The 24404-nt window shown below is 52.3% G+C and overlaps 7 protein-coding genes across 7 annotated transcripts; 3 read left to right on the forward strand and 4 right to left on the reverse strand.

Moving 5' to 3' along the window:
• Positions 1-3684: 3684 nt before the first annotated feature.
• COCMIDRAFT_33085 (uncharacterized protein) lies at positions 3685-4200 on the forward strand (the record flags this gene model as incomplete). Its single annotated transcript, XM_007685779.1, has 2 exons — positions 3685-3859; positions 4019-4200. 2 exons carry the CDS (start codon positions 3685-3687, stop codon positions 4198-4200), a joined length of 357 nt encoding a protein of 118 aa, XP_007683969.1.
• A 2900-nt stretch (positions 4201-7100) lies between these two features.
• On the forward strand, positions 7101-8235 carry COCMIDRAFT_1697 (uncharacterized protein; the record flags this gene model as incomplete). Its single annotated transcript, XM_007685744.1, has 4 exons — positions 7101-7136; positions 7192-7527; positions 7580-7710; positions 7803-8235. 4 exons carry the CDS (start codon positions 7101-7103, stop codon positions 8233-8235), a joined length of 936 nt encoding a protein of 311 aa, XP_007683934.1.
• Positions 8236-8926: 691 nt separating this feature from the next.
• COCMIDRAFT_84582 (uncharacterized protein) lies at positions 8927-11092 on the reverse strand (the record flags this gene model as incomplete). The annotated part of the gene is made up of 1 exon (XM_007685804.1): positions 8927-11092. The coding sequence occupies one exon, from the start codon at positions 11090-11092 to the stop codon at positions 8927-8929; it is 2166 nt and encodes a 721-aa protein (XP_007683994.1).
• A 1032-nt stretch (positions 11093-12124) lies between these two features.
• Positions 12125-15235, reverse strand: COCMIDRAFT_84548 (uncharacterized protein; the record flags this gene model as incomplete). The annotated part of the gene is made up of 2 exons (XM_007685805.1): positions 12125-13139; positions 13200-15235. The coding sequence occupies 2 exons, from the start codon at positions 15233-15235 to the stop codon at positions 12125-12127; spliced, it is 3051 nt and encodes a 1016-aa protein (XP_007683995.1).
• A 681-nt stretch (positions 15236-15916) lies between these two features.
• COCMIDRAFT_33089 (uncharacterized protein) lies at positions 15917-17237 on the reverse strand (the record flags this gene model as incomplete). Its single annotated transcript, XM_007685780.1, has 5 exons — positions 15917-16065; positions 16123-16654; positions 16705-16799; positions 16854-16987; positions 17134-17237. The coding sequence occupies 5 exons, from the start codon at positions 17235-17237 to the stop codon at positions 15917-15919; spliced, it is 1014 nt and encodes a 337-aa protein (XP_007683970.1).
• Positions 17238-17650: 413 nt separating this feature from the next.
• COCMIDRAFT_84337 (uncharacterized protein) lies at positions 17651-20310 on the reverse strand (the record flags this gene model as incomplete). The annotated part of the gene is made up of 2 exons (XM_007685806.1): positions 17651-19714; positions 19771-20310. 2 exons carry the CDS (start codon positions 20308-20310, stop codon positions 17651-17653), a joined length of 2604 nt encoding a protein of 867 aa, XP_007683996.1.
• Positions 20311-21442: 1132 nt separating this feature from the next.
• Positions 21443-23519, forward strand: COCMIDRAFT_84364 (uncharacterized protein; the record flags this gene model as incomplete). Its single annotated transcript, XM_007685807.1, has 7 exons — positions 21443-21573; positions 21642-22083; positions 22245-22642; positions 22838-23138; positions 23207-23221; positions 23268-23330; positions 23379-23519. The coding sequence occupies 7 exons, from the start codon at positions 21443-21445 to the stop codon at positions 23517-23519; spliced, it is 1491 nt and encodes a 496-aa protein (XP_007683997.1).
• Between the last annotated feature and the right edge of the window lie 885 nt (positions 23520-24404).

Raw genomic sequence — 24404 nt, forward strand, 5'->3', positions numbered from 1 at the left:
GGAGGGGGGGTGGTGCATGGGGCCACACGGTCAGGTTCAAGTTGGTCCGATGACATGGACTCAGTTGCAAGTTGCAAGCTGTCGAGAGCTCTTGCAGTAGTCGGCTTTGGGTCTGGCGGCGGCGGGGCTTCGGCGCAACAGCTGGGGGAGCGCAAGATGGAAAGGTTTAGCGAGCCGGCATATTCTGCACGGGCATGCAACAAGGCCGCCCTATCCTGTTACGTCAACGCAACTAGTCCGGCGTTCGCTTATGTAGGTGTGGGAAAGTAGGCACATGGAGCTGGCGGGAAGAATAGGCCCAGCGAGGCAGAGGCTGGCAGCAGGAGCGGGAGGAGCAGGGCAGGGACAGGGCAGCAATTGACGGCGAGGATTGCTGTTTTGACGCAGAGGTTGGGCGCAAGCTCAACATCATCTCAGACAATAGACATGTGTAATGAAGAATAATGTGTATCATCGCAAGTGGAGCGGCGGCTACAAGCAGCCAATTGCGCAATGTTCCTTTTTCTTTCTTTGTTTGTAGATAGCTTGCCGTGATGTGCCTCGCCCCCCCACGTCACCTGAGAGAGGATATTTTGCATAGAGTTAGTACACATGTAGATGGAGACTACTACAAAGACAAGCAGGGTGGTTGCAAAGCCCAAGACTGGTCAACGGGATGGCAAGCGGATGGCGGGATACTCAGTTGGGAATGGATGGAAGAATTAAGGTTGTCCGGTGTGGTGCTAGTTGCTCAGCCCTAGTGGCCTTTCCCCTTGTGACGGTCCTGGTTTGCCCTGCGTTTTCGCGTCGAAGATGGGCAGGCCACTTACCATGTATAGTCATTTTGGAGCCAATGGGCAGCAAGCGGCACACACACCCTTGTTACGCCTAACCCGGTGCGCCGGCTTTACGTACACGTACTAGCATGGTGGCAGCAAAACAGGACCATGGATGATGCATTACAACAGCTGTTTCCCCCTGGCGCCAAGGTTTGGCGTCGAGGCATCGCCTAACCTGGTAGCCGTACTTACTGGCACTTGTCCGCGTGGCGCGTATACAGCCATGTACTTGTACAAGTGGAAAGGCGGCTGTCGTACGATGCACAAAGGCCATCGCGCGCTAGCGTATGACCTACAGCAAGACCGGGATCGCGCGTGATGTCATTCCAGGCGGCTGGTTCGGTTTGGGCGGGTAGTGGAACCCCAGCCTGTTCGCGGGCGCACCGCCACGCGTCGACTGACTGGACCACCCTCTGCATCCTCCTCCACCTCGCCTGCTACTTCGGGGCTTGATTGCGAAGAGTCAGTGGTGCTTCGAGTGCACTAACTACTGCTACCAAACTGCCACAGTCCTAGCACCGCCACACGCCCCCAGCCGAGTCTCGACGTTGCACGTTGCCCTCCACCTCGACGATCTTTTTGTCGCGTAGCTTTTCCTCCTGCACACATGCCTGCGTCAATGCTTGAGACCCGCGCCTAGCAAATCCTTTTGCACACCCCCCCCCCAGTCCCCGCCCAACCAACCAACCAACCAACCGTCCAACGCGATACGCGAGAAATCCTTCTCGTCTGCCCTCGTAACTGCAACCACCATACACTCGCTGTGTCGCCTTCGCGCCTCAGAGTTTGAACTGCGTCACATCATATACTTGCCTATACATGTACCCCAACAGACTTTACCCACATGGCGCCCACATGGCCAGCAATTCGGCACCAAGTGCTTAGCTCACACACTATGCCAGACCCTAATCAAGTCGACCCATTGCCTCGGATCCCCGGAATTCTTGCGTGTCTCGGGAGGCAAGAAAGAGAGAGAGAGAAGGAAAAAGAGAAGACCGTGGTACATTCCGAAGCTGCCCAAAGCACATTACGCGCTGGCCTGCAAGGTTTCGGACGCTTTTTTTCAGGTACACATGTGCCAACATGGCAAGCCCGCCTTGCAGATACCCAATCCGCCCCTGATCACCTTTTGGTGTCCTTGTTTGTCGACGAGGATTCGAAATAGCAGCTTCCCAGCCGTTTTCGTGCAATCACAGATGGGGTATCTGTATGCCAGACCCACAAGATATGTCTGCCGTTGAGCCTCAGGCCTTCCGCTCCGCCGCTGGTTTGGGCTCCGTCTTCTCCATACACGTCTTTAAAATTGCTTGTTTGCCACAGCAGACCCATCAGCGAGCGTGTTGAGAGTTCCACCGTTGTCGCTGTATCCCGCGGCCCCTCATTGGAGCCTCAAGAAGCTGCATGGGTGTCGAGGCTTAGTTTTCGCGCCGCAATTGTGACCAATTAGTGCGCTGTCTGCGTAAGAGTTAGCGTCGGCCGGAATCATTCCGTCGCCTTGCCCTCTCTTTTGGTACGCATTCTTCACAATTATTTCTGTTGCTATCGGTGCTCACATACATGTACACCCAGTAGAGAAGACGAATCGCGAGTGCGTGTAAGGAGAATTGTGAATGACTCGGTACCTTACCCATCCAACTCACGTGCAGGGGACCGCCTATTCATTGACCGCTACTCAGCGATCTGTACATCTTTACTCGGCCGAGTCTGCATCGTGATGTGCTTTTGCTTACGTGCGTAAACTATCTTTTAAACACTAGCACACTTCAGGTGATTGATAATTTTCTATTTCTGGGGCAACAACGCGCTTCCACTCCCTCCTCCCAGAGGCCGCAATGCGGCACTTCGGGTTTTCGCATCAGTTCCCCCCCGAAAATAGTAAAGCTCGGCATCGAAGGATGGAAGAAGCAATCTGACAATATGATATGGGCATATAACCTTTGGCTCAAGACGCTTGCGTCCAAGGCAGGCACAATCAATGAATTCACTAACTGCCCTACCACTGACTGAGAGTTCGTGTGGCGTAACGGCTCGGTCGTCTCTGGGTGCCGCCGCCGCCTGTGTCCCAAGTTTTCTTCTGGAACATTTCTTTCTCCCCTTCCGTCCGCACGCACCCACCATCGCACGTTCTGGAGCTGCCCTGCCAGGCTCATCAAACTCCTGAGGAAATCTGCGCTCACACCATCACACCGGTTCCCCGAAACGCAACCACGTCCATGCAATGCACAGGCATGCGATCTGACCGCCGAATTCAACTACCGATGTGCGTCTACCTGTGTGTGTGTGCCACGATTCAAGCGACCTTTTTCTTAGTCCCGCCCAGGTCTCGGTACAACCTACTACGCCACGGCGAATCAAGATTGACCCTAGTCGTCCCGCCATTAGAACACTACTCCCGTTACTGTCACCATCACCACTACTGTCATGCACACGTGCTGTCGCCGGAGAAAAAAGTTACATCTCTAGCGGATGCGGAGATGCGCACCGCGCAGCAATCGACAACCTTCCAAGGCACCAAGTCGCGCTCTGCTCTGCAACGTGTTGCACTAAGAGTTTCTAGGAGGAACATTTTTGTAGCTAACCTCTTACAACAGGGTCCAGTCGATCCGACCGCCTTGTATCGTGGCGATCTCACACACATCGCACCACACCTAGCGTCACTGTCCTGCGATAGCCTCAACCTACTCGGCGTCTAAGCCTTGAACGTGCCGGGTCAATAAGCCGAGCATTATAGGGGCTAACGTGATAGCAGATGCTAGCGTCTGTATCGTGACGACGAACCATAGCCCTCAGAATTATAAGCTAACGGGACGTGCCGTACGCCCGCAAAAGAAAGGGAGATACGAGGTCGGAGACTTACCATCTCAAGATGCGTATACACGTGTTTGCCGCAGTGGATAGTGGCGATTCTTGTCACTTGCCGGCCCTGCAACTTGCAGAACCTGGGGTTGGGTCATCCCTCTCGAGATTCTTGCCTCTTCGGAGCATGCTGCTTATATCACTCTTACAATCTGGATCATCTAGCTCACGTAAAGTGCATTCATGTCCAAGCAAATCGCGGCTGTAAAGGTCTCGCCCCGCGCTCGGGTCGCGTCACGTGCATGACTCGGAGAGACCTGGTATACCCTCTTGGAAAACTCAAGTTGAGCGATATCCTTTTCTCTCCCTTTTCCTTATCCCCCGTTTCTCAAAACGTATAGGAGGCCTGAAATTACGTGTACTGGGGTACGTCTTAGCCATGTGTTACACTCTTCGACCCGGTTTTCGAGGGAGAAACGTGGTCAACTGTACCGAGCCATGCTGCGCAATATCTGCGAAATGGTTGACCTGGTCCTTTGTAAATGATTCATGCACCAGAATCGCTTCGCAAATATCCCTGGTTTGACACTGACCCTGTTGATATCTTGAGTCTGGCAAGGGAGGAGAAGAGATATGACAAGGTTTGTGTGTATGTGTGTGTGGCTCAATCGCTTGCGGCAGATGATGTTTCGTTTCGAATGTGATACTCTTTTCCTTTTACCACTGTCAGAGCACGTAAGTAAGCCCAGGTTGCAAGGATTCTATTATCCCAGTCAACCCGGCAGTTGCTTGCTCACAACCCAGGCCCCTGGCCGACTCGTCTGTAAGCAACCGATCATGCCCAGCGTTTGTAATCAAGGAGACGTCATCCCGGGTTATACGCTGTATTTCTGACAAGAGGCTTTTTATCTTCACGGCACATAGCAGGTAAAGTATGATAGTTCGCTAATGCATGGTTGACATGCATTCGACCCTTGCAGAGTTTAAGGCCAAATTCAACAAGACGGGCGTCAAGGCTAATGTAAATCAATTTATGGACCGCCCAACAGCCTAATACCGTAAGTTGCGCTTACAACAAGGGAATCTACCATGTGGCAAAGGATTCCGCTTTGCATCTGTTTACCTAGTAATTGCATACAGTCCTATATGCACCTCCTCATATACCTATTACGCGAGAAATATACTTAGATGATGTTCAATCGAGATTCATACGCACGCTATATAGTCTTAATCACACTCCGCCACCATCCCACCTTACCCCTCTCCATCTCTTTCGCACTCACCACCCCGCAGGCCCGCGCCCGAAACTTGGCCAAGAATGAAACGGAACATGACCTCCGGGATTCTACCAAAGTAAAAGAAACTACAAATTAATAGAGTGTTTTTCTCCCGTCAGTTGCAGGTCGACACATCTGCGGATGTGCCGGAGTAGTTGGCTTTGCTAGAATCAGGACAACACATATTATTGTACAGATGGAGGCTTAACACAAAGCAATGCAGTTCAGATATCACCATGCAACTAGTCATAACCAGACATAAACAATATGAAGAAGAAACACGATTTGTCGAATATCTTCCCTGTTTACCCTCCGTTTTACAGGGTAGGTGTTTTAGTTTGTGAGAGAACTTACCCACCACACGAACATAAGTCATGTTAGCTATAGAGTAATATCTTTAGTAAAGCATATATAGGAATAGAGCCTCCCATTGTTTTTTTTTCGCACTGGGCCGAACTATTCAGCATTCGGTTGGTGGAATAGGAATGTTGCTCTGGAAACTAATCTGTCTTTTCTTTTTCAACCGAGATGATGCACATGCAGTGTATGGGGGGTTAAGAATATAAGCATGCGACAGTAACCTGGGCTGGAACACTTCAGGTTAATGTTGAATATTAGTCTGGTAAAAAATCTTTCAGACAGTGTTGCGGCGCGTGTCGGTGTGTCATTTCAGTGGCTTTGTAAAGAAGTGTGATTGGAGTTCACGATACGAAGGTCACCAACCAAAGCGAAATAACCAGGACACGGACTGTTCGAGGAGAAAACTCGAGAAGACTTTAAAGCAGCTGCGAGTAAATGCACATCTAAATATGTACACATAGGATCCAACACCAGGAGAGCGTACGTTGGTTTCCCCCCTCTCTCCCTCACACACATTTCGTGCCGCAATCCTTGGTAATACTTCTCAATTCGTTTAAACACAACTTATAGTTGTTGAGAATCACACCGCATACCAGTTCAGTCAGCAAATTTCTTTATTATGAATAATCTTGATTGTGCACCAATGCAGCTGTTCTGCAACTCGCAGATACCATCGCTAATTGGTTGATCCTGGACCCCAGCAATGAAGAAAAACTTGGTCTAGTTGAACTGACGGCGCATAAAATATCTATGTATAGCAACTGTAAGACACCGAGTAGCAAGCAACATGCCTGCAATTGCGCCTACGTCCGCGGACCACGACACGACCAGACAGTGATCTTTATGTAGCTCGATCCGATCAAGTCGAAACTAGTTCAAATTGCATTTAGCTACGACAAGTATACGTAATCCACGAGCAAAGTTTTGAATTGATAGCTGAGATAAAATTCACATCGCGTTAGTAAAGCATCGTACGTGCTTTTTGCATAGTGGTCTGATACTCCACAGAACAGAAAGACCAGCGCTAATGATCGACGCGGGACAGTAAGACGGGCTAGCTGGTTCATTTTATCGAGATGGAATTTCACATGCATCTGGCTCTTGATCTGCGCATAAATGGCATGATGCCAACCTTGAGTCAGGTCAAGCCATAGCGCGCAGAAGCCACCGCTTTGTCGTTAGCCTGGAACGGAACAATCGTCCCATTTTGATTTCAACGTGTACCGATGACGATACGTATAGCGTGATACATTAGTCTAGAGTCGCAAAGGCCTATGCCCAAAGGGAGAGAGTGCCCAAAATATGGATGAAACTACCATGGTACCTAGGCACTTCCGTGCCTATTACGTACATGTGTCACCTTCCTCAAAAGGATCAAGCTGCAGGTACTTGTAACACCCATGACCTTGTGTCAGCACGGCCATCGCTAATATCCGCAGCACAGCTCAAATTTTCTGCCTGGGCATTTGGACGCTTTCTTAGTTCCCAATTAAAGTTTGGGAATGCCCAGAGGTCATGCACGTGATGCTGAATCAGGAACAACACCGGCAAATTGTGACAAGTCTTGCATAAACTTCAAGCTACGGTAGATGTGACAACAAGCAAGTGATGAGGCACGAAGTGTATACCGAAAAAAGCTAAAAACCTTAATTGCACGACAGGGCTCAGCGAAGGTCAAACTGAGACGTTCTGGGCGCCTTGTACGATCTACACAGGATAGACCATAGCGGGGTTCTCGGAACGGTTCCGACCGCGGGCCGATGTGATCCCGGCGGTAGGCGCCGATGGCGTAAGAGCCATCAGCGACAACACATTACCAGCAAAAGCAACCTTGCCTTCAAACGCAATCATGTCTGGAGGCTGGAACACTATAGAGTCCGATGCTGTTAGTGCTCCGCCAACTGCGCCCAAAGCCCCTCTTCACCCGCTGACCCGCACAGGGCGTATTCACCTATCTGATCGAGAAGCTCGGTGTTAAGGACGTACAGTTCGAAGAGCTCACCACACTCGAAGCATCGGACCTGCAAAACCTCGGTACAATCTATGGAGTCATCTTCCTCTTCAAATACCCTACCGGCGAGAAGCCCAGCGATGTACCCAAAGACGGCACCTATGACTACGAGGCGGCGAGCTCCATCTTCTTCCCGGCGCAAACCATACAGAATGCCTGCGGAACACAGGCGATAGTATCGCTTCTGTTGAACAGAGAGGAGGAGATTGATATCGGCAAGGAGTTGAGAGAGTTCAAGGAGTTTGCGGGTGACTTCCCACCAGACGTATGTTGAGCCGATAATGATATTTCGCGACATATCCTAACCCAGACAAAAGCTCCGTGGCGAGACTCTCTCCAACTCCGATCTCATCCGCGAGACACACAACTCATTCGCACGCTCCTCGCCCTTCATCGACGAGACGCAGCGAACAGCAACCGAAGACGACGATGTATTCCACTTCATCGCGTAAGCATTCCACCCCTTGCTCAAGCCAAAGCAAAAAAAACCTCTCCCCCCCATCCACCCTCAAGCGCATAACTAACGCATAACTCTCCCAGCTACACAAGCATAAATAACAAACTCTACGAACTCGACGGCCTCCAACCAGCGCCCATCTCCCATGGACCCTGTACTTCTTCAGAATTCCCCCAGAAAATCATTCCCGTCCTCCAACGCCGCATCGCCCGCTACCCCGCCACGGAAATCCGCTTCAACCTCATGGCCTGCTGTCGCGACCTACGTATCCGCGCCCGAGAGATTGGCGATGAGGAAGAGTTGGAGGAACAGGAAGATAAGCGCGCAAGGTGGCTGTGGGAGAACTCGCTGCGAAGGCATAACTTTGTGGGCTTTGTGGGCGAGCTGCTCAAGAGCGTTGTGAGGGCAAAGTTGGATCAGGGTGGCGATGCGTATGGCAAGTGGGTTGAGGAGGCCAAGGGAAGGTCGACCAAGAGGAGGGAGGACCTGAGGAAACAGGGCATTGCCGAGGATTAAGGGGAGCGAGAGGTAGCACTGTTGTTGTGTGGTGGTAATGCAAGCAGGATTGGGTTATTGATGTATGATGACGCTGCTGTGTATACATGTTTGAGAACATGTGCAGCAGGTCTGATGATTACTCAAACCTGCCATTTCGTATAGCATGATATACATATGAAATAGCACATGCAGAATCATCCTCTTGCAGTCTTGCAAGAACTCTTCACAACCCCGCTTATACTCCGTCACATTGATTTCACCTCTTGCCTTGGGCTTCTTCACACATTTTCACAAACACAGCAACAGGCAAGGCAGAAAAGAAAAGAATAACGATGATGAGATAATAATCAGTATTCAGGATCATACAAAGTCCTTTTGGAAGTCTGTCATCTACTAAATACTCTCATCTCACATCCATTCATCCATCCTCATTATCCAACAAAAATGGACAAGCCCCAACTAAGATGAACCTGAAAAAAAAGAGACACAACTCCAGCTAGATCCTATACAACGCCATTTTCACTATGCTAGCTCGATAGTCTGGGCGGGAGGGGATATATACGCTTCGCTACATTACTTCATAAACGTGGTATGATATGGTATCGGTAAGGCCATGGGATGATGAGAGAGAAAACGGGAAAACGGGAAAGGAAAAAAAAAGTGGAACAAAGGAAAATATGAGCTCATGTCTATGTGGGGACAAAGACGTTTACAGCTCGCTTACTGCGCAGTAGGCAGGGGCAGCCTGGAGGACAACAGGCTCCATGGCACATGAAGGGCCTTTGGACAAAACGTAGTCGGTGGTGGGAGTGTCTTGAGTGACGGGGGCAGCTTGCTCCACATTCTCGACAGTCTCGACAGGTTCGACAGGTTCTACAGACTCCACAAGCTCGATTGCAGGGCTTGTAGGCTGTGTGTTCTCAACTTCCAAAACTGCTTCGGCAACAACGTCTTCAACCTTCTCCTCAACGTCAGGTACAGATACAGGCACAGGTGCAGCAGGTGCAGCAGTCTCCACCATGCTGATCACAGTCTGAGACTCGGTGACGGTGAGAGTGGAGTAAGACGTAGCCGTCATAGTCGCAGTAACAGCACTCGGCATTGGAGCGGCCATGACGACATCAGTGGGCAGCTGGAGCATGTGTGCGGCTGAAGAATCTTGTTGAATCGCATGCATGCTCATGGCCAAGTATACGACGGCAGCACCAAGCAGAACGATGATCATGTTACGCTTGTCGCCCAGTAGAACAAGAGCATAGTTCTTGAGAAGGGTGCTGAGTGGGACTTCTGACGACGAACGTGAACGGGCAGCCTCTTGGAGAGCAGCCTCAGCCCTTTCTTTCTCCTTGACAGCGTTTTCCAAAGCACGGAGACGGTCAGCGACGGCATCAGACTCGGCGAGAGCCTTAGCCTCCAACTCCAGGCGCACAGCTTCTTTGGCTTCCTCTAACTTAGCCCGGAGGTCTTCCTCGAACTTCTTCTTTTCTGCGGCCTTCTCTTCGATGCTTCGTCGTAGCGCTGCAGCAGCCTCTTCGAAACTCTTTTGCAACTCAGCCTCTTCCTTGCGCTTCTTCTCATTGGCCTCCTCTTCGAGTATCTTCGTCTTGGCAGCGGCTTCCTGTATCTGCCGTTGAAGCTCTACAGTGTATTGCTGCTTGCGCTGGTCTGCCTCAAGTTCCTCACGTGCTCGTTTCTCCAACGTCTTGCGAACTTCCTCTGGGACCCAGGGATGGATCTCAACATCGCAACGCTCCATGTCGTTCCAGCACGCACCCCACGCCGCAGAACGCATCAGTCCGTTGGCGGCGTAGATCTTGATGTCCCACTTCCTTGTGCCTGCACCGATGCCCTTGCCTGGCTTCTTGAGTTGGCGGTGGCAGTCGATGCACATGCTGTGGTCGCCATTGGCAGACGTGTTACTGCCCTCGGTAAGTGTTCCTCCACTCATCCGGCTGCCCCGTCCAGTATTCTCATCACCAATGCTGGCTGTGTCGTCGTCATCTTCCCGGTCATCGTCGTCTTCAGGTGGTACAAAGTGTCCACATGGAAGTAGTCGGGGCGTCTTGAGCTCAAGGCTCTCCAGAATGCGTTCCTCGAGCAAGTCGTACTCGTCTCTTGGATGCGGAATGAGAAGACCACGGCGCATCAGAATAATGTCCTGTAGCTTCTCCTCTAGCAGCTTGTAGTTCTCGACCAGCCAGTCGGGCATGATCCTTGCCATGATATCGTGCGAGTAGGGTAGCTGCATCGGCAGTATGGTGACGTGCAGCAGAACCAGTGGAGCCTGCTGTGGAGCCGGCATGGGCCTTGGACTGTGAGGTTCGCGTATGCTTCTCCTCCTCGAGCCAGAGTGCCTTGAGCCTGGCGTCTCGGCTCCCGCATTTCTGTTTGGCGTAGTCAACTTGTATGAGGCCTTTAACCGCTCGTGAGAAGACTGGTGCGCTAGCAGAGGCGGAGGCGAGGACATCTGCATGGCGCGTACAGAGTCTGAGTTGCGGAAGCGAGGCCGCTCCTTACGAGCTCGTGCACCAGCTTCATTCGCTGGCAGGATGGGCTTTGAGGATATCGAGGTTTCCGAGGGAATAGCCGAGACGAAGCTGTAGTGCGACGACATCCGTTGCTGCGAGCCGGGCCGAGATGTGTAGGAGCTTCGGTAGGGCTGGGGCTCGTCGTCGGGTTCCTGGGACTGCTGCTGCTGCTGGAGCTCGATGGTGTGGACGACGTCGTTGGGGAATGAGCGTTCAGAGTGAAAAGAGTCGCCTTCTTCATACATGTCCGAAGGCGACAAGGGTTCGCGATCCTGTGGGTCCTCGTAGACGGCAAAAGAGGTAAGACCTGCCGGCGGCTGGGGGGCGGGGTGGTGCATAGTAGTCATAGCGGCGGGCCTCTGCTCAGTTGCTCGTACGACGGTCGTGGAAGCGGATGCAGTAGCAGGCTCAGCAGTACCGTGGAAGTGAAGAGATGGGAGAGGGGAGAGAGGGGCACTGACGGTGTTGTCTACGAAATGGATGCGAGGCAACGGGTCAGGGATGCCATTGTGAATTTCACAGAGGTGGTCGTCTTGGTGCGTGGTCACCCGCCCGCATCTATCTGGCGAGGTTGGGACACTAGTGGGATGCGCTGGCGACGTGTCAGAAGAGTGCTGGTGATTGTTTAACTCACCGACACTTTTGGCGGGGCGTTCGCTGTGCGCGTAACCGCATGTGTACGGCAACGGCACATAGTTTCTTGTCAGCCCCATCCTTTCCCTGCCACTCTGCAACGGCTTCATGCTTCCCACTGGCCCGCCCGCTGCACCCTCTCCAGTGTACCCATCTGTTTGCTGGTCACGCACATGAACGATTGGCCTTTGACAGCGTGCAGCCGCCTTCAATATGCAGGTCTACAGCCTCACCTTGTCTGCCATGAACCTCTGTACCCGCGCCTGGCGATGGCCTTGTACTTACAAGTACTGCTAAGTACTACTCTATCGGGCCGTGCGGGATAAACCCCGAAACGTTCCCGTCACGTGATGTACTCAATCACCTAGCAGCTTCGCCGCACACCGTAAGGTGAAACTCGTCAAATTCCTTTTCCCTGCATCCCCCCTAGCCAGCGGTCTAGATGCTCATCATACTACAATCTAGTACACCGCTCGACTGATCACGCACACATGCTACATATATCATCAACACAACAAGCGCGACCTTTGACAAGGGAATGCATGAGTTGTAGGGCCTAAACAGACTGTAAGCAGACAACAGCGCAGGACATACAAACCAGCAGCAAACAAGAAGCAACCCCGAGCACAGTACAAAATTCTTCAGAATGAACATAATCTTTGCTGGGTACTCATATACACATGCGTCGCAAACAATTCTCTTCTTCTATTTCTGTCTCATCCAAGAAATTTCCTATACACATTCCTCTACAACTCGTCCTTCTCCTTATTCTGCTCTATCGCCTTGTTGAGCGCTGCGAGAATCTCCTCTTGTGTTGCGTCTTCGGGGATATTCAGTTGCTTCAGGATGCTCCCCTTATCGCCTTTGCCTCCAAAGTTCTTGAGCTTGATCCCATCGGCATCTACACCCGCCTTCTTGAGCGCCTCCTGCAGCTCCTCGTCGCTAGTGCCCTTGCTTTCCTTCTCAGTCTCCTTGCTATCACCCTTGGCCTTGTTAGCCTTCTTAGACTTGCTACTCTTAGTCTTGGGCTTGTTGGTCTTGGGCTTTTGCTGGTTCGGCGGCTTGAAGTACTTCATCTTCTTCATCATCATGTCCATGATTATATCGTCCATCTTCTTCTTCTCCGCCTGAATTTCCTTGACCGTGAACGCAGGGTCGTCGGTCTCGCCGAGCTTGCTCTGCTTTGCCTCGTTCTCCTCGAGCCAGGCTTTGGCCTTGGATGCAGCATCCTGCACAGCCTTTAGGTCGGATTCTGTGTAGATGGTAGGCACTTCGGTAATTTCAGGCTCCGCAGGTGTCTTTTCCTCGTCGAGCTCGTCCATAGGGTCCGTGGATGGAGACGCAGATGCTTGAGCTACAGCCTCGCTGCTCTTAGAGCTCTCCGCTATTTGTGTCTTGATCTGCCCGTCAACAAGCTGCTCAACTTCCTTGATGTGATCAATGGTATCCTTGAGCTCCTTGAGGGCCTCAGGACGCTTGGACGCCTCGGTCTTGCGGTTGAGAACAGGCTTAACAAGGTCCTCGAGCTCCTTGAGCTTGCTTCGGAGCGTCTGCTCATCCGCGTCTGCACCTTCCGCGTAAAGCCAGTCCGAGGTGGTACCAAGTTTCTCCTCGAGAGTAGAGCGAACCGCCGAAGTGGAAGCACTAATGAACGACTCATCCTCTAGGTAGTCACGTGCGCGGTACGTGAAGGCTTCCAGTGAGTTAAGAACCTCTTCACGAGCACGACGGGCCTTGTCTGACGCATCGAAAGCAGCGAGCCTGTCCTTTGTTAATTTCGGGAAAATTAAATAAAGGGCGTCCAACAAAGACGGATCTTACCTGTCTTGCATCTTCTTGAACTCCTTGCGAGGAATCTTCTTGTAACCTAGCTCTACAACATCAAAAGTATGAGCGGACTTGACGACTTTGATCTTCTTTTCAGTAGCTTTGGCGGCCTCAGTGTTCTCGGCATCAGCGGATGACGACGACGAAGAAGAGGCAGAAGAGGAAGAGGAAGATTTGGACGCAGATGATGAAGAACTTTCGTCGTCTTTCAGGGCTTCCTGGTCCTTCTTGCCGCCCATGCCGAATAAGTTCTTCACACCATCAACGATACCAGCCTTGGGCTCTTCAGACTCGCTTTCGCAAGTAACCCAAGCAGAGAGAATTTCAGGAGTACCAGTGATGGGGCTCAATCTGACCTTGACGTAATTGTTGAAGCTTTCGCGATCACACTTGTCCTCGTCAATCATCTTGGTGATAACTCTAGTCAAGTTACCACTCTTGAACTGAAGAGTAGGTTCTTTTGAGATAGCACCGTTAGCTCCAGGCACAGCTTGGTACATGGAAAACTCGAACTCGCCCATCATTTGGAAAGGCAGATCCTTGACGATGCCGATTTTGGTGTTGGGCGTGAAGATTTTCTGGTCACGATCCTTCAGGTCAAACATGTACTTGTAACCGTGGTTGTAGCCCTGGGTGTCCAACTCGCGAATCTCCTTGACACGGAAAGAGGGACTTAAACTAGCAGCCTTGAAGGCAGCGCCAAAAACAGCGGCTTCATCAGAGTTAACGTTGGCCCTGATCTTGCCCTTTCCAGCAATTGCCTCAAGGCGAGCCTGAACAAAGGGAGTGCGGCTTGCACCCCCATGAACAATAACAGAGTCGATGTCAGCCAAAGTAAGACCAGCAGCTTCAAGAGCTCGGTTGATGGGGCCATCAACGCGTTCAGCATAGGCTGCTGCAAGCTCCTCAAACTTGGCACGAGTGAGCTTGTACCTGAAGTCAACGTCCTCGTAAAAGCTTTCGAAAAAGGCAGATGTATCCTTGTTGGCGCTAAGCATCTGGCGAATCTTCTCTGCCTCCTTGAAAAGTTTAGCGGCAGTACGTCCGTGAGTCTTAACCTGCTCAGCTGTGAAAGATGCGCTCTTGGCTGCAAGAAGCTCGATGAATGTAGAAACCATATCATCGACGATTAGCGAGTTCAATGCATCGCCTCCAAGCGTCCTGTCCCATCCAGTGCCCATGACTTGAACTTCCTGGATAGTCTTAGTGCGCTTGCCTACATCCTTGACCGAACGGCCCTGGAACTTGACAATTGTGGCAGACGCTGAACCGGCGCCCATGTCGAATACCATGTTGATTTCTGGCTTGCCATCCTTGGTGATATCGGGGAATGTCCTTCCGGTGGCATAGTTGAGACCAACCGCCAAACCATCGGAAATAACGCCGAGAACCTTGAGGCCTGCCAGCCGTGACGCAACCTCTAGTGCACGCCTTTCGGACACAGTGTAGAAGGCTGGAACAGTAAAAACGACCTCTTGGACATCGTAGCCCTTGCCTGCTAGCGCCTTTGCGTTCTCTCTAACATTCTTCAGTTCCATAGCCAACAGCTCCTCAACCATGTATGATTTATCCTCGCTGAACACATGACTCTCAAAGCTGACCGTTGGGCGTCCCTCTGTAGCAGTAACCTCGAGGGCTGGATATCTCTCCTTGTACGTGGCGACCGCATCATCCTCATTCGAGATGCCCAAAAGGTGCTTCAGGTTAGGGTACACATCGCCAGGGAACCGTGCCTGGAGCGCAATTGCGTCGCCACCGTAGAAGCGTTCGGGATAGGAGCCTGCAGGGAGGGCACCGCCTTTGGATGGCTTGAAGGCAATAGCCGCAGTCTCCTTGCGTTTCGAGTCCTTGGTGAGGACAATCTCAAGAGGGTTTCCTGGCTTCACAAGCGCAGCCTTGATGTATTCGGTACCGAGATCGACACCGATAATAGCTGACGCAGCGGAGGCGGTCGATGAGAAGAGGAATGCGAGACCTAGGAGGACAGTTGCGGGCGAGAGATGGCCTCTCCGGCGTCCGGGTGGCGCCATGTTGTGTGAGGAAAGAGGCAATGTGTCGCTAACCGCAGGCGCGGGACACTTGTAGTGGGATGTGCGGGCTCCGCAGGGCGCAAGTAGGGTATATAGCGTTCAAGAACAGACGAGGGCGTAGAATAGGGAAGAAGGGTAAGGAAAGAAAGGGAATCAATCCCAGTAAAAAGCGGTGAGTAGGGTGTTGGTCGAGATCGTGATTGACAAAACGTGGAAACGTGGAATGGTGGTGGTTTCGTAGTAAAATGCAGCCAAGAGTTACCCTGTTCTGACACTATTTGACACCTGGTCTTTCTCAAGAGGCCAGCTTGACTTTTGAGCACCAACCCACGTCACAAATTAAACAGTTATCTTAAACAAGGCTAATTTAACGGCTGCCTCGATCATTCTGCAAAAAGACATATCTGGTCTTATCTTCGTCTACAAGGTCGAGCACTCGATGTGGCGGCTCTCGAGATCCTGTGCTTACTCCAGTTAAGCCAATCACATCGCCAGGAAGCATGTCTTCGCCGCATTGCATACCAGCAACGCTGTTGAGCTCGCGATCTGGAGCTGCACTCTGTCTTCAGTTGTGCTCTACATAAATATGCATCGAATGACTTGCATCAGTGCCTAGACGTCATGGCCCCGGTCAAGCAAAGATGATAGCGTGTCCTTTCGTCGGTGGGTGGTGCCGGTCCATCATATCCCACGGTTAAACTCCACTAATCCATCCTTGCCGCCTCGCTCATGAAACTCAGGCTCCAAAGATTTTGCGCTAACAGCCTGGCGTTGCGGAAATGCAGCGAGCGCAAGTGGGAGTGCAAAGATGGAAGTGGTGAAAATAAGGCCTGTTCGCGCTTTAGCGGGTGCTGTCGTCATGTCACTGCGTTTCACGTTCGACTCACCCAAGTTGATTGGAGTTACCATTCTTGGCCTCTGCTTGAGCCACTCTGTCTTTTGTAATCGGACAAGGACGAGGGGCGGCAGAACCATAATGGGCGTAGCATTGAGCACTCGGCTCAGCGCTGTCTCTCCCACAGCAAGCGTTGCAGCTTTCTTGCTTTTACCTAGGGGCTTGACCTCTAGATCACCAGTCTCCACCCTATGCCTGTCGATCTCCGACAAGGCTGGGTAAACATCAATGCCCTGCCTGATCTCCTCACCACGCATGAGGAAGACATTGAGCGCACCTGCTGTAGCGACAGCTGCGAATGGCACCAAACGCCCCGCGATGAGCTTTGCATTTGGCGATAGGCTCTTGAGGCGGGGTACTAGCGCGTTCAGGCCGACGGCAACACCGCAAGATGCGCTGACAGCAAGGAGGTATGATTTGATAATGGTCGAGGTCGAGAGAGGGATCGACTTGTTCGCGTTGGAGAAGTTGATTCCGACATTGACCGACTGGTTCGTCACTTGCCATCCGAGTGTCCCTGCCGTCTGTTTCTGCTCAGCATATTGTCTACCCAACACAACGCAGAGTTGCATACCCCAAGGCCTGGTGTGAGCATACCAGCTGTAACAACCAAGTTTGTCAATACGAAGCAGGACATGCGAAAGGGCAGGAAGACTGGCTTTCCCGTATCTTGGAATACGTCAGCGTCTCCCCCTCATTGTGCAACTTCTCCGAGTATAGTACCTGGGTGAATTGTTGAATCAATTATCTTCTTTGCGTCCCAGAGCTCTGGTGTCATTTCTGCCATCTTGCCTGTCTTGTAGGCGGTGACGAGCTTCTTCGCATTTTCGAGACCAGCGGCGGATGTGAGTAACGTCCTGCATCATGCATGGTCAACCCAGGCTTTGCTAGAGAAACGGTGTGCGCTGGGAACAACAAAGGTGCGGTCGAGAAACTAAAGGTAGTGGTACTCACTACACCCAAGTCGCGCAAGCAAATCCATTTGGTGCGCAATAACTCTCACCTCGGGTCTGAAATATTGGCAGAGTGCCGCACCCGACCCCAGTAGGTGCTGAGGTCGAATTGCGACACAGGCAGGTCGCGGTTGCCAGGCAAAGAAGACGTCATGTTGGCGAGTGCACGACGCACCAAATCGCAACAGGAGCGAGCAAAGTTTCAAAAATATGTGAACTGGGCCGGAGAGATGTAATCGTGCGGGCAAGTACAGACGCAACGATATCGGCAGCGATACGCGCGGGAACTAACCACAAACGTCATGACTGCATTTTTGGCGCGACTTCAAGTCGACTATGAAAACCGCCCCTCTCCTATAGCAATGTTTTGTCTAAAATGATATAAAGCCCGAATGCACATAAATGCGACAACACAACAAAGATTACAAAAACCCACCTATGCTATTCCATCATGCATTTACCAAACATTACGCGGTATCAACGAACAGGGTAAAAAAAAAAGTCAAAATCAAAACTTTACATGCTGCCTTCCCATCCCATGGCACAGTCTCACTTGCCATGGTCTGCTCATTTCTTCTTCTTCTTCTTGGACTGGGGGCTCGAAGGCGAAGTTCCCAATATGTCGTCAAACGTCTTACTCGGGTCACTGCTCGATTCGGGTCTTCGCGAAGGTGAACCGGTCGACATGGGTGGGGCAACACCTGGAGGTAACGGCAGCGCCTCGAGTCCCAGATTCATGACGCTCTCACGGCGTCTGTCTGGGCTCTGAGACCTGTCACGGATGCTACTCCCCGAAGGATCGAGCAGTCCAGGAGGCGGCAGGAGCGAAGCATGTCCATTCAACTCTTGCATGGCAGCATTCAAGAGTGTGTCGTCAGCCGCCCAAAGTTGCGCCTTCTTCCAGCAGTGGGACCGCCGGAATACACCTTCGACTCCGTGTTCGACAATGTCCGCGGGTAAGCTAACCACCTGCGCGCCTCCCGCAACACCGAACCACGTTCGTGTCCGTAACGTATCCTCACGGGCCCATGGCACACCGCTTCGAGGTACTTCACACAGAAAGTACTCGACGCCTTCGGTGAATCTCACACCGGGTGCATCGACTAGTAACATGGGCAGCGATTGTATGACGGCATAGAGGAACAGCCACTGTCCTGTCCTTAGATCCCAAAGATCGTCCAACGAAGAGCCCGCGGCGTGCTTGGATTCAAACACACGGAATGCATCCAAGAACGGCGTCTGTTGTTCAGAATCGGCGTTGTGCGATTCTTTCAGCAGCTTGGCAATTTCGTCTTTGTGTATCTTCTTTCCTCGCGCTTTTGCATCCTGCTTTGCGTTTCCAGTCATGGCGTTTGGCAATGTGGGATACAGTGGTAGATCGAAAGGTACGGGTGGCTGCACAGGCGGAGTACTGCGGTCGTACTCGCTCAAAACTTTCCTGAGCGTACGTGAGACAACCGATTTAATATCTGTGCCCTCATCCTCAGCAATGAAGCCGTCAGCCGTGCGATTCGTTAGGTTCTTCCTGTCTACGAGAAGATCATAGAGACTAGACATGTCGCGATATATCTCCAACAGTACCAGTCGATTGAGACCACCTGTTGTAAGATCGTTCTTCTTCGACTTGGCCTTGGGTAGCCATGAGCCGTATTTGTGCCTGTAATAATCGAGAATGAACGACCGGGTTGTGTTGAAAGCAGCTCTCCATTTCTTGAAGCTTATGACCTTGCCTTCGGAGGCCATGGCACTGTTCATGATTCCGGAGAAGATGGCCGGGAATTCAAAGTCTTTGAGCTTTCCATTGATGGTGGCTTCTCGATTGTCGAGATCCATGGCAGCACGCTGAAGTCGTGTCGCCGTCTTGGCGCTGATCATGGCGAATTTTGGAGAGTTGTATTCCTTGATGCTGTCGTATTTCCCGGCAGCGTGAACAAAGCCCTCAGTGAAGAGTGCCATGGAACGCAGCTTTTCGCCAAGGACAATGGCTTCAATAGTTTTCTCGCGGCTGTGTCGCACATCGGCCAGTGCCAACTCGTCAACATAGCAGTCAAAGCTCGAGGCAGCGACTTCACCAAAGGTAGAACCGTCGACGTTGGAGAAGGCATAGTGGGACAATATGTCTCCTATTCGCAGGAAAATGTCAAAAATATCCGAATGGCGTTCAGTGGCAACTAGCGATTGCCCAATGAGAAAAGCGAAGAAATTGCGGTAGGTGACCAAGGTATCAGTGTCCTGAGTGTTGAGCTTAGGCTCGTGTGGCGTGATGGCAGAGTCTGAACTTAGTGAGATGGGCATATACAAATGCTTCTCTGAGTGGTCATCTTCTACAGCATCGCTGAGCGCTCTTGAGCCTTTGGACTCGTCGGAACTTCCTATTTGACTCTGCTCGGGGGATGCAGCCCTGGAGTGGTCGGGACAGGGTTCGCCAGAGACGCGGCGTGACGTCCTCTCGGCTAGCTCGAGAGGAGGAATGGCGCTAACGTCACTGTAGAGACTGCCGTGCACGAGGCGTGTGAGCAACTGCGAAGCTGCATAGACAGAAGAGTCGATACGGAAGGAAGCGCCTTTTTCAGAAGTCCGGGGAAAGAGGTAGACAAAAGTATCTCCTGTTTCGTCCCACAACTCGGGCACCTGTCATCATGTCAGCGCACTCGATACCGCTGCAATAGCCAGCACCAACAGCCTACCTTTTCACCGTCCAGCAACGCCTTGAGATCATATGGTACCTTGCCCTTGTGTCCGACAATCCATGCTGGCGGGTTGCCATTGGCAGCGTTCCCTGGCGCGGCCGGATCGGCTCCGTTGGCCGGCCCGCCTCCAAACAGGATGCTTTTTCTGCGCAGTTTTTTCAGCCGACCCTCGGAATTTGGGTCTAAGCTCGGGGTCGTGGGGCGGCTATTGGACGGGGTGGATGGATGCGAAGAGACGTCGAGCAATGGCGGCGGCTCAAGGGGCTCGAGATCAGCGGGGACGACGGGGTGGAGGCTGGCGTTTGCGACAGAAGCCGGGTTGGGCGACTTGGGCGACTTGGGGGCGACGGGTTGCGGGGGTTCTGGGGTGAGGAGATTGACAGAGGAGATGCGGTTGCGAACTTTGGAGAAGCGGCTGCTTGATTCTGACGACGGGGCCGGGCTGCTCTTGATAGAGGCTGCCGACGACTCGGAGGATGATCCGACGGAGAAGAGGCTCGACAGGCGGTTGGTGGCCTTCTTCTTTTCGCCCAACATGGTGAGGGCAGGTGCGAGTGGTAGGGCAATACGTGGCACAGAGAGCCGTGGAGAGGTGTAGGCGGCGGAATGGTCGAGGGTTAGGAAATGTGCTATGTGTCGAGCAGCATGGGGTCAGTGAGGGCACAGTGAGCAGCAGCAGCAACACAAGTCTCTATGCAGGCAGGGCGCCCGGCTGATGGGTGAGGTTTATAACGCACGGTAGGCCCAAAGCTTTGTGAAAAAGACTAGGTGATCTATATTTGATCTGTCGCAAGTGCGGCAGTGTCACGACGACGCTCGTGCGTGCACCGGCAGCGTCCCGGGGCCAGTGGCCAACAACGTGGGTCATGCAGTGCGGGCTCCCATTGGCCTCCAGCCCTCAGCTGTCACGATGCCTCTTCTACTCTACTGGTACTTACAGTGTGAGTGTGCGGGTACGATGGCACCCCAGTCCCCCACTGGACAAACCCCCTTTGCGCCTAGTCCAGGGCCCTTTTGCGTGTGCTGGTTTAGGCCTTGGGCCTCATATTGCGGCCAGAGGGGCCCGCCTCGTCTCCCGGACAGGCCCATGCCCATTCGCATTGTGTCACTGCCACTGCCACTGCCACTGCCACCGTTACTGTTTCGCCCTGTCTCTCCGCCTGTTCACGGGGAGCAGCTCTTACCAGCGGCTCATGGCGACGCCTCTGCTGCCTGTATACAAGACAGCGCCCGGCTGCTGATGCCCGGGCACAGGAAACCAGGGCCTTGGGGGAACGTCCGCAGGGAAATTTTAGCGACGCGGATGACGTACCACTTCCCGTATCGATAGTGTGCATCATGAGCGTGTCACACACGCACACACACACGCACACACACACGCACCTAAGCCACATCACCCATGTCAAGCCTTTTGTAGGAACGTGGTTTGGGGCAACACACCTGTGCCACACATACACCTACTGCAGACACGCCCAAGACAATTGATTCCTTCTTCACACCCTCCTCTGACACACCTTGTCGGGCACTGTAGACCACGTTGCCCCGCCCAGCAACAGAGTCGTCCCATACCTGCGCGCTAGCCACTTCGGTCCCTGGTTGTACCCCCCCCCCGGCGCCTTACTCACCATCGCTCAATCCGGCGCCATCAGCATTCGATACTCGTGCCAACATGGGCGGTGGCGAAACAATTGCAGATCAGATCCTGAAGACCTTTGTGCTCCCTGACGTGGCCGCTTCCAAAACTAGCTCCAAAAAGCTCATCAATCTTCTACGAGGGCACGTCCATCTCTGTGCCCGCATGTTCACTTCCGGACAAGACGCGGCCCAATAAGACCCTCTGCCCCTGAGTCATTTGCTAACGGTACCAGATGGCCTAATCTGTCTTTGCTCCCTACCCATCTGCTCGACAGAGCATCCCACAATGTGCTCCAGCACAAGCCCACTGCCTACCCGGCTCTGTGCTACGGGCCAGATGCCGGTGACCCGCGACTGCGTGATAACGTTGCGCAATGGCTGACTGCCTTCTACAAGCCAGCCGACCCAGTGTCTACAGAGCGAATATGCATCTCCGGGGGCGCTTCGCAAAACTTGGCCTGCTTACTCCAAGACTTCACAGACCCTCTGTATACGAGGAACATATGGATCGTAGCACCGGCGTACATGCTGGCCTTTCGCATTTTCGAAGATGCTGGCTTCCACAAAAAGCTTCGGGCCGTTCCCGAAGATGACCAAGGCATCGACATGGGCTATTTGAGAAGTGAGATGAAAAAAAGTGAAGATAACGCAATTGCAGAGAACAACAATGAGCCGGTGCGTATATTTTTCTTTTCCGTGTCTTGTAGTGTGGTCCATTTGCAAACCCTCTCTCTCTCTTTTTCTCTTATCGAAACTCATGGCCAATGTTGATTTCCAGCCCGTGACATCTCACAAGCTGAACTGTTTTTGCATACATCCACTGACAACATCATCAGCTTCTGAAGCCTCCACGTCCATTCAACAAAATATACAAACACATCATATATGCTGTGCCAGGCTTCTCTAACCCTAGTTCCAGAACAATGAGCTTGCGGAGAAGAGAAGAACTCGTGAATTTGGCGAGAGAGTATGATGCTCTTATCATCACAGATGACGTATATGACTTTCTTCAATGGCCATCCAGTCTCACCCCTAGCACTCTTTCAATCGAGACTGCCAGTCTGCCTCGCATCGTAGATGTGGATCGATACCTCGGTGGTGGTGCCGAAAGACAAGGTGCAGATGGGTTTGGCAATGCCGTTTCCAATGGCTCCTTCTCCAAGATTTGTGGTCCAGGCCTCCGCACGGGTTGGTGTGAGGGCACTCCAAAACTGGCCTATGCTGTTTCACAAACGTAAGCCTGTCTTTTCAGGAGTTCCATTCACACTCATGTTCTCTTGTTCTTGTTGGGTGTTTTTTTTTAGCAGTCTATGCCCGTGTAATATCAAGATGGATTCAATCATATCCGGGTTGGTCTGTAAAATGGCAGGCTAGCACCGGTGAATCCGCATCTCGCTATATGAGCTAGTAATAGCTAACGTTATTGTAGAGGATCGAGCCGCTCAGGTGGATCACCCAGTCAGCTGACAGCTTGTTGTGTGGCTGAGACGTTGGAGACTGGCGAACTCCAGCGTTACGTATACGACACGCTTCAACCCGCATATGGCGATCGGTACAGGCATATGATGGAAGCCATCAACAAATATCTCCTTCCCCTAGGTGTTCGTGTCCCGCAGACTGATCGTGAAGTGGTGGGCGGATACTTCATCTGGCTCACACTGCCTGCGCCACTGAAGGGCGCCGAGGTAGCACAACGTGCAAAGGAGGATGACAACTTAGCTGTTGCACAAGTAAGCATAAGCCTCCATCATATTTCCGGCCCTCAACATGTGCATGGCTAATTATGGTGGTTGCATAGGGCGAAATGTTCGAAGTGAGTCGTCTTCTCCGCTGCCCTATCCTCGTGCTAATTGACACAGGTACCTGGCGACACTAAACACAAAGGCACATCTTTCAGCAACGACATCAGAGTCTGCTTTGCGGTACGAGTCGATAGCTGCAACTCGAGGTTTGGACTAACTTGTTGGCAGTGGGAGGAAATAGATATGCTCGCAGAAGGCATCCAGCGACTTGCCGATGTAATTAGCCGCATGTTGAGCGAGGAGGCTAACGGCGGACATAGCACCAAGCGGCCCGCTAGCCAAGAAGAGGAAGCAAAGGCCTTGTGGTGAACGATTGGTATATCCTGTTTGAGTAGTGTAAGAGACTTGCCGAACTGGAGATGTGTTTATTGGAAACCATTGGTAGGCTTATAAATGGCACTGGATATTGTCTGCACGGTGACATGTACACGCGATCCAGACTCGCCTATTTGCCTTTGAATAATTCTCGCCTGGCGAAGCAGAGTACAATATACCGAAGGCGATATGATAAGATGTATATCAAGGTTCTACTAAGCTCAAGGGATCTGCATACCTAGGCGTCGGGTGATAGATGGCTAAACTTAAGCGTTTCATGCAAACAATACCCATGACCCACCGCTCCACTTTGGTTGAAATGAAAAAAAAGTACCATGCCCAGTGGCAGCGCGAAACAAAGAGGCCGTTTCGTGTGAGCCTCAGGCGGCGATTGGCATGCCACGGGATGCGATAATCTGCGTACCTGCATCATGTGGTGCTTACGTGGGGCATGGCGCAAAGCCGCGACGGAGAGTGTTTCTTTGATCTTTGTTTTGCACCCGCAAGGCTCATCCAACGTCGCGCACATCGTTCGTCACTGACGTGACCAGGCTCTTCCATGTCCAGTCGACTGTGTGGGGGTATACTATGCACAAGCAGGAGCAGCAACAGCAGCAGCAGCAGCAATAGCAGCCTCGCGGTCGGGTGAATTGCTGCCCATGCCCATGACTCCTGCTGCGGGCCCTTGACGTGGATGGGTGATTCGCAGCAGCACATGGATGCATCCTCATGGGATTGTTCCCGGAGCGTAGCGTCGAATGGCGCCTTCTTTGCATGCGGCGTTGAAGCGCTGGCATAAGGCTTCATCTCCAAAAACGGCCAACGAGGGCCTGTCGATGCCCTGGCGTTTCAGTGCCGTCGCACCTCCGACCGTCGGGA

The sequence above is a fragment of the Bipolaris oryzae genome, assembly GCF_000523455.1.
Source record: "Bipolaris oryzae ATCC 44560 unplaced genomic scaffold scaffold_13, whole genome shotgun sequence".
Classification (NCBI taxonomy): domain Eukaryota; kingdom Fungi; phylum Ascomycota; class Dothideomycetes; order Pleosporales; family Pleosporaceae; genus Bipolaris; species Bipolaris oryzae.